The sequence below is a fragment of the Rhagoletis pomonella genome, unplaced genomic scaffold (assembly GCF_013731165.1).
Source record: "Rhagoletis pomonella isolate Grant_MI unplaced genomic scaffold, Rhpom_1.0 Rhpom_scaffold_04973, whole genome shotgun sequence".
Taxonomy (NCBI): domain Eukaryota; kingdom Metazoa; phylum Arthropoda; class Insecta; order Diptera; family Tephritidae; genus Rhagoletis; species Rhagoletis pomonella.
This window is the reverse complement of record NW_023463522.1, coordinates 3,742-13,631: the sequence shown is the minus strand read 5'-3', so window position 1 is coordinate 13,631 and position 9,890 is coordinate 3,742. Positions and strand designations below refer to the sequence as shown.

General features: G+C 36.5%; 1 protein-coding gene across 1 annotated transcript; it reads left to right on the top strand.

The window, feature by feature from the left end:
- Positions 1-7,647: 7,647 nt before the first annotated feature.
- LOC118754949 lies at positions 7,648-9,151 on the top strand (the record flags this gene model as incomplete). Its single annotated transcript, XM_036489813.1, has 1 exon — positions 7,648-9,151. A coding segment is annotated over one exon (1,165 nt), but the record flags the coding sequence as incomplete, so codon positions are not given.
- Between the last annotated feature and the right edge of the window lie 739 nt (positions 9,152-9,890).

Sequence of the window (9,890 nt, the reverse complement as noted above, 5' to 3'; positions counted from 1 at the left end):
TGCCTATTTCTCGTTGTTCGCTTTGTGTTGCCGCAGTATTCGCCACAATATGAATACTGACACTTAAGTGCCTACATGAAACATTATTATTTCAGTTGTTGGAGTAATTGGGCGAGGGAAATATAAAAACTCTAATGGTTTGTGCAATTGTGGGTTGTTAGCCAATTGTAACGCTTGCTATTTTCTGGGTCACATGGAAGAGTTTGAAAGTTGACATATAAATACTTAAGGCAATTCGTAAAAGTATCAATATTTATCCCATTTTTCACAAAGACAAAGCAAGAAAACGCCTTCACTTGAATACAACAACCAGAGGAAACCAACAGCACTAATTTGGGGAACATTTTAACCCTCTAACTAAAGTAGCTATCAGCAGTGCAGAAAATGATCTTGAGTCTCCAAACTCTAATCTGGTGCGAATAGCAACTTCGCGTCTGACAAACAGCAAATCTGCAGATGTTCATAGCCTGCCAGCTGAGCAATTGAAGTGCGCCGGCGAGGAGCTGATAAGGTGCATGCATCAACTCTTATGCCAAATAGGGTCAGATTAGCACGACGACTGGAATTTAAGTGTGCTTTAATCAATCCACAAGAAAGTTGACCGCCATCAGAATTCTAAGCATAGGTCACAGAGTCTCATCGAGCGTATTATGCCAAAAACTGACAGATACTCACAGATGAGGGCGTCCGCTGCCAAGAGTGCGCGGACGATATAGTGAATATCGAAGTTCGGAAGTACCCTCCGCAACATCGTTCAAAGAGAACTCAACCTATCTAGAAGGTTTGAGTATTAATCTAACAAAGACAAAGGGATGAGGTACTTAGTCTTGGAAGTGGTCGTGGTCGCTGTCTCTACAGATGTGAAGTATCTGGGACTTAGCCTGTATTCCAAACCCCTATGGGGGACTGAACCTCCAAGGCAACGAGGGCGTTAATAGTGAGCAAACATCTTGCGGGCAAAGTCTGTGGTTCATTCCAAGGATGATGGATGGACAAAATGATAGTACGACCAATAGTTACCAATGGGACATTGGCTTACAGGACTACCCTAGCAACAACGAGGCAAGGAAAATTAATGTCGTTCAAGTCTTTAAAAAAAAAATTTAAAATAAACTAAATGAAAATAATTAAAAAAAAATATATATTTAAAAAAAACTAAATGAAAATAATCCTTGTACGTTTAGTATTGCAAAAATATATATACTCGTAATGCAGTGTTTACATGAAGCGATTTTACAGACAAGTTTAGTTGAACGGCCTTACAATTCGCTTCCGTTGAATTTGGAGGGCAGCCAACTTTTGGCTCAAATAATCGCCTCTAAAATTGCTAGTAAAATCACATCGTTGTGAGCACCGTTTAAATTCAGAAATCTGCACACCTTAAACTCCACAAAGTAAGAATTTGTTCCTCCGTTGTCTTTTTTTTTAACGGCCGAAATATTCTGGCTTACAGTACTGTATACAACAAAAAGGTATTTCTTTGATTAAAAACCCCATTCTTTAATATATTAAAGCAATACCATGGCAACAAGTGAACTGCCCCAAAATTATAAAACGCTTTTTGCTCGTACACAGCTTTTCGTTATGCTGTGAGCAAATTCGCACTAAAGCTGCTTACTTTTGCTAACCAAAGCAATTATTAAGTGCTTTTGTGGGATTTGGTTGCCGCTCGTTTGTGGTTGCGAATTTGTGCAGCTTGTTTGCCATAGTGTGCTTTTTTTATTTATTATACATAAATACGTATTTCTATATAACTAAATGTGCCAGGTTTGTGGCCGATGTTTCCTAAGGCTTTGATTTTATCCTGCTACCTATATATGTACTAGCGAAGCTATGTACCTAAGGTTATTTAGGCCCTGTTCTTGTGAAAAGCTATTTTTTTTCGGTAAAAAAAAATATTGAAATAAAGGTGTGTAACATTTGCATGCTTCAAGTGCCGTGCATTGTACCTAGGCCCTATAAAATGCTAATCCAGCACTTTATCCATGCCATTGCAGCAGTCTCTATTATCTAAGTTTTTCTTTTGATCTGCTGCCACTCTCAGTTTTGCTGCTTTCTTTTTATATTTGTAAAATTTGAAAAATGCTTTTAGCTTTCTATATTTTGATGAAATTTTCAGCCTCTGCTCTACCACTGCTAATATTCTTTTATTTAATTTTCCCTATAGTTAAAGAGAATTATATCCAAACTACTTTTTGCCGCTTCTAACTTTGTCCGCTCCGCCTTCGCTTTGCTTTTTGTTGAAATTCATTTTTTTGTTTATTATTTAATTTTCGCAATTCAACGCCGTGCATCAAACTTGTACACTTTAATTAAGCAACAGGAAATTGCAAATCTGCCTGCAACCAAAAAAAAAAACACCCCAAACAGTGCAGCAGCCAACTGATCTCTCTCCATACACTATTTGCTGCTCTAACTTGCAACTTAATCGCAATGCAAATACATACATTTGTTGCAACAAGCAGCAATTCAGGCAAGCCACCATCTGGGTGCAAGTGTGGCAGCTTATTGCCGGCAACAGCTTTTTAGTTTGAAATATGGCGCAGCAATTCATCAACCCAAAAGGCAGTGGTGGCAAACAAAGAGGCCACAAACAGTCAGACCCCAGACAGGGTGAAAAGCGGTTGAATAAAAGCAGCTGCAGGCAACTATCGTGCTTGCAACCAGCTAGTTGGCAAACTGCAAGAGGCAATGCAGGCAGGAAAACAGATACGCTTACATGAAAACTTACTCCTCTTCGGGGCATAGCAGCCCGAGATATTCATGCAGATAGTCGGTGGCTGACAACGTCTCTTCTTAAGACAGTTGGGGATGAATTAAGATTTATTTAAAGTCATCTATTTTAACTTAATAAAACCAAGTGAGATGATGTAAATCCTTGGTAGAGAGCAAGCGAGCGCAAACACACACACACATGCAAGCACTTAAATGCATACGAACTTGAGGCAGGTATACATATGTAGAGGTAGCTGTGAGTGCGTTTGCTCTTATAGCGATTTTGGGCAAATATACAGAACTGTGCAAATATATACACATATATTGCATTATATTATACAAATGTACTTGATCTAGCTTCTTTTTTTTAGTTTTATTTCCTCATTCGCAATGACAGCACGCAACAGCGCTGTTAGCCAAATGAAAATGTGCACCATGGCGTATGAGTGACAAAGTTGGCATTAAGCGGCTTGCGAATGTGCGTAGAAGCTGTGTTTATATAAGAGTGGTGCTGTCTTAGCTTTGATAGCATTTCTTTAGATGCTGCAAGTCAACTGAATTTAGTAGTAAAGGACACGCAGATTTGCTGCTGGCAGTGGAAAAAAATATTAAAGAACGCTGCTGCAGGCGACAGTAGCTCTTATGCATACATAGTATATTGTACAGAGTGTAATTTTGCAATTTAGCGAATAATTAGAGTAATTTTTCTACCCAAAACAAAGAAAGGTATGGTTTGTTTTCTTTTCGGGACGAAATATTTTCTTTGCAACAGAAAAAAATATTAGGGTGGTTCTTAAAATATCAGCATAAAAAATGTTCTATGCGGCACCTTTGCATATTTTTCTACGTACTAATCGCAAGCAAGTTTTTCGAAATAAGTGCAGCATTTTTCCAATTTTTTCTAACTACTTTAACGCTCGTTCAAAAATTATTATTTTGAAAAAAAGGCCAAGAAACTAATGTATAGGTGAGACTTGGTATGGACTTTCTGAGCTCAAAATACATTTTTTGTTCAGGTTTTTGAGATAATTCATGACTAAATTAACCACACCTATTTATACCAATCAGTCCACCGTGGAAAAGTAAATTAAAATACGCGTCGAGCGAAATACCACCTGTTTTGATCGAACCAAAACTTGCTATAGCTAGTCAGAATTTTACAATAATTTTGCGGTAAAAAATACATATATTTTTCTGTAGTACGACCCCTAAAAATTATTTAAAATTTTCATGAATGTCTTTATTTTGTACGTAAGAGAAAATAATGGGGTGCCTTTTAAAAAAGTTAGTTGTTGCTATTTTTTCGGGCCACCCTAATTTATATATAATACTTCAAAAATAACATTAGTACGGTCCAGAAAATTTCGCTGGAATTTGTCACCTTACTTTTAATGTTAAGGACTGCAACTTAAGCCATATATACACCCCTATTGCGAATGTCAACTACTAGTAGATAAACGACTATTAGTTGATTATCAATTGATTAAATTGAACTATTGATAAGTTAGTGTGAATACTTTTTGGTCGCTCATCCTTCTACAATTATTTCTATATAGACGGATGAGCGACTAAAAACTATTCACAGTCGCTTATTGAATGAGATATCGACCTCCACAATACCATGGAGCCTCGATAATCAAGTAATAGTCGTTTATCTACTACCAGTCAACACTCGCAATAGGGGTATTGGTAAAACAGAATTTTTTAGTTTTTTTCTCCGACGCGTCAGGATTGTTTAAAAAATTGTGAAATTTAAAAAAAAACCATTATTTGAAAAAGTTATTGAAAAATTCAGTGCAATGTAGAGAAACAGCCTAGGTATCAAATTAAGGCAAAAATTCCTTAGAATTAAAGCCGATGAAATATTTAAGTGCATAAGGACGATTAGGTATTAAAAATGTCCTTTCAAAATTTTATCGTTGAGTATTCTTAAAATTTTTCAACAATTATTTTTGAAAAAACAATTAACAAAAAATATAATAATATATACTCGACCGCTTAAAAAAAAATTATTAAAATGGCATTTTCGATACCTATTATTCATCCCTGTAAACCAAAAAATTTAAATTTTTTTAATTCTGCAGAATTTTCTCTTTTATTTGGTACCCTTGTTGTTATTCTACATTGCAATGATTTTTTTTTAATATTTTAAATAATTTTTAATATTTTAAATAATTTGAATTAATCATAGCTCTGACACACCAAAGTTCTTTTAAAAGAATTATGATTAATTGAAATAATGCATGCGTTATGATAAATGTAACTCCAAGGCTTCAATGGAACATTTCTTATGTGTAGCAAATGGTTAAAACTTGCAACTCTTGGCAACCCTAGGCCACAGTTGGTGATCTAAATGCGATATTTCAAGTCAGTCAAGCTAACCTAAGTTAATCTAGCATAGAAAAAAACGAATTACCCAAATACCATGAACAACCGCCTGCTTACGAGCGACGGTCTGAGCACACTTCTTAAAACAAGTAAAATAGTCACCAAAGGCTTGCACCTTTCCACTAAATGTTTCGCATTGATACCTAACTTTAGTCAATCTTACAAAATAACGTATTATTTCAATTCTACTATTTCCCAAATTTATTTTCAACTTCCGTGAAAAACTCTCTACCGAAACGCTAATCCATCACCACTGTGCACCTGCATAAATGTGGCATATCAGCAGTGCTTGCAGCAACGTCTTCAATTACTACCATTTTGGCTTTATTTCATTTGAAATTGCTGCATTACTCTTTGTCGCCAAGCAGCTAAACTAACACATGAGCACTTAGCTTTAAACAGGCACTAACACTATGTAGTTAGACCAGCCATAACTGGGAGGTTCAGTTGTCATAGACAGAGTATGCGAATCGGAAATTTCAAGTAAGCTTATGCGTCAGTCTTAACATGCCAGCTCCGATAAGTGGAATGCAGCTGCAACTATAGCAGCTGCAATGGTGTGGCAGCAATGTCATTTGTTACAATTTCCTTATTAGTTTAAGGAGTAAAGAGTGAGATTTCTCAAGAAAAGCAAAATGGCATGTGTGAGTGTTTTCGCAAGCAGACATACATTGTGCCAATATTTATTTAACAGCACATAGCCGTACAAGTAAGTACATATATGTGCAGCACTCAAAACAAAGCTCTAGCGCTCGTTGCTCCTTTTGCTGCTGCTATTGCTAGATACTGTTGCTGCTTTTACTTGTGTTCTATGCACACTGGCAATTAATTTAGTGTAGTGAAGCATTTTCTTGCAACTGAAATTAATTTCCAACATATTTTCTTATGTAATAAAGAAAACGAGGCGAATTGTGTAAGAAAACTAATGGCAAGAAAAACAACATCAGCAAGAACAACAAGATATATGCACACATACATGTGTACAAACATATAAACAAAGTAGTAGAAATTCATGTTAAAAACAACAAAGTCGATGCGCTTTTGTATGAAATGTGTTTTCACAATGCCATTAACAACATGCGCAACATTGTTCAATGTGTGGCTGCAACAATATGCGACTCTGCAATCAACTTGCTGTAGATTTAGTGGCATACATTTATTTTGCGAATGAACACTGGAGTTTCCTTTCATTGGTTCTGCTTTTAGTTAATAATTATTTTCAATGATTTATTAAGGTGAAGTGAAGTGACTTAAGATTTTGTTTCCTTTCTCTAATAATCGTAGGGCATACGATGAATTAAAATGCCGTCTTTATAAAGGTCATAAACCAAAATGCGTCATAAAATATTTATGGCGCCAATGGCAAATTAAAAAAGCTATATCGATAAATATCGATAGGGATATCGATTAATATCGATAGCTCTATCGAACAATATCAATAGCTTGAAAGCTCTTTACTAATTTTAAATACTAATTGTAAGATCTGCCAATGAGGAGGTCTTAGCATAATGTTGTTCACCTTTCAGAAACATGTTTTTTTTACTTAAATTAAATAAATAAAAATAAAGCATATGTACATACATGCGTATATAAAACTTATAAATAAAAGAAAATTAAATAAAATAAAAAATATGTAAAATGAAGAAGTAAATAAAAAAATATTTTTAAAAATTAAATGAAATTAAAAAAAATCTTTTTGAAAAAATGAAATCTAAAAATTTAATTAGAGAAAGAAATAATAATAATTAAAATCGAAGAAAGTAGTATTTAAAAACTAAATAAAATTAAAAAAAAAAAACATTTTTATAGTTAAAATAAAATCTTACAATCAAGGGAAAAAATATTTAAAAGAAAAATTAAAAAAATGAAATAATATGCTAAAAATTTAATGAAATAGAACAAACATATACTTTTCTTTTTATATCACTAAAATATAAAAATTAAAAGCAAATTTAATTAATACAAGAAAAAAAATTACATGAAAAAATAAATAAACTAAAATTATAACAATTAATTTAAAACTAAAAAAATGTTTACTCTTTTAAATAATAAAATCTAAGATTCGAAAGAAAACTAAGCTAAAGTAAAAGAAAAAAATTAAATAAGTCCCTAAAAATTAAATGAAATAAAACAAATACATATGTATACAAATATTTTTCTTTTAAAACAATAAAACAAAAAAGTTTTATAAAAATTATATTAGCAAAGGGAATACACATTAAATTAAAAAAAGAAGAAATAAATAAAATATGATTCTAAAAATTAAATTAAATTAAATGAACTATGTTTAACTAACTATCTAACTACCTTATCTATCTTAGCCAGAGTTGCCCTGTGTTTCTAAATAGGGTAAAGATAAGAGCAAATATTACGAACGATCCCATACGCAAGCTCTTTCTCGTAAGACGAAACAAACTTATACAGTGAAATTTAAGCTTCACTAAGAGTTTTACTTATATACATATGTATATTGATTAGTATTTTCCAGCTTTACTTCAACTTCGACTAATCAAAATGTTATCTTCTATCACTCTCTCTCTTTAGATCCTTCATCGATAACACACACCTGCAAGTGCTCCATCTCGCTAACAACCCCCAGCTCTACGACATCCCCATGCGCCTGTTCCAGGGCAACCCAAACGTGCTCGAGATCTACATGCAAGGCAACAGTTTGCAAACCCTGTACTCCGCACAATTCCCCGTCGACCAGTTGGAGCGTCTCTACCTTGGCGACAATCCGCTGCAATGCAATTGCTCACTGCTCTGGCTGTGGCGTCTTGTCACCGGCAACTTTGATGGCGAAACGAATAAAGCCAGCGGCGTACATGTCACGCACACACAGGGCGAAGCGGCAGTAGCGGCGTTGGGTGCAGCCGATGCTAGTGCAACGCAGGAAGCCGCCGCCGCCGCATATGTGGCGCAGCAAAAACACAAGCCAACGCAAGCAACAAGTAGCAGTAGCGCCACCACTGGCTATCTACAACTCGACAACGACCGCATTGGTTGCGACATTTGGCAGGACAATGTGCGCATACGCCGCCGCCTCGCCACCATGTCCGAGGGACAAATCACCTGCCCCGCGCATATTGTCACCATCGTCTGCGCCATTTTCACACTGCTGCTCGTGCTAGCCATCGGCGCCAGCATCGTGTTCTATTTGCGCTTTGTCAAGCGACGCCGAAAGCTCTTGCACGACCGCTCACTCACACGTTCCGGCAAATCGATTGTGAACGTACACGATCGCATATTGCAGCATCAGCCGTTGAGCGCTGGCGGCGCGCTGGGCATGGGGGTAGGTGGACTCACCTATCCACATCATACGTTGCAGCAGCAGGGTGGCACACATCATGCCATGCTGCCGCTGCACCCGCACGAGTATCAGCAAACGCTGCCAACACAAGTGGATAAGCTTGAACTGGAACGGTACCTGGCGGCGCAGGCGATCGCCAATGAGTATCGTGCCTTGAAGCCGTGGGAAGTGCCGCCGGTGAAGGATGCGAATGCGTACAGCGATGAGCCGGAACATTTGTACGAAAAGTTTGACCACTACGATTACCCGGACATGCAGACGTTGGGCAAGTCGAAGCAGGCGGTACAGCTGATGTCCAGCAATGAAGAGGGAAATGCCAGCAGCGGCAATGGCGTGGTGCTGATGGGTAAAGGCAGTGGTGGCGGCACGGCGGCCAAGCCACATGTAGTCTATGTATGACTCCCGGGTGGGCAAGTGGGTGTGGGTGCTAAGGGCAGCGCAGGTAAGGAGGACGGAGGCTTAGTAGGCGTGAGTGTGGATGCCGAAGGTGAGCTGCGCTACTGCCTCAACAACAACTACAGTAGTTATGTGAAATTAGTTTAAAAGGTGGCGAGTGGAGAATGAGTATACAAGGATTGAAATCAAGAAGCAGCAAAAGCGACAAACGGGGAGTCAGAAGAAATAAAATCAAATCCAATGGAGAAGGTGAAGCGCGTATAGTATGATTACGGTGACCATCCGTTCTTTATTTTAAAGGACAGTCCTTTATTTTAACCCCCTGTCCTTTATAATTTTTTTCAAAATAAAGTACGCCTTTTGTCCTTTATTTCTTAAACTGTCCTTTAAATCAGCTCTGCATTTTTCAGAGGTAAAATTTTAAACACAGAATATGAAAAATAAAAATATCCCTTATAAAATATAATAAAAACCTTCGCCAGTTTGTTTCGCACCCCACTTAAGGGTTTCTACTTAATCGGTAATCTTTGTACAATCTATAAGCACAGAGAGAGTTGTGCCCAGGATCGTGTTGCACTCTGAGTTTCCACTTCCACTGAAAGATAACAATAAACCCCCTGCTGCACAGTGGTTAAAAACTGGCATTTAGTGTTCGTAATTCACTGGAGCCTTCATTTTTTTCACTTAATTTAATTATTTTGCCTGAGCCTGATTTGTGAATTTTTATTTAATTATATTAAATTTTTTATTGCAAAATGCAGAAAAAGTAGCAATTTTGAAGAAAATGTGTCCTCCTGTTCCAGTGCATGAATGTTACATAGCAAACGCTAGTTGAAAACAATTGTATGGTTTTCCCAAAATGAAAAAATTACACAAAAATTTGAAATGTTATAAAAAATTTTCACCAAAATAAATATTTTTTTTTTTTGTTTTTAGTAAAAATTGGTTGAAAAATTAAGGCTGCGGTGATTTATGAACATTCAATTCCAATTTTGAACCACTGTGTGCTGGCTTCGTTGTGCAGTATGAATTATGGTAAACGCATTTTGGTGGCAAAGGATGGCGAAGGCCTTGAAAAGGA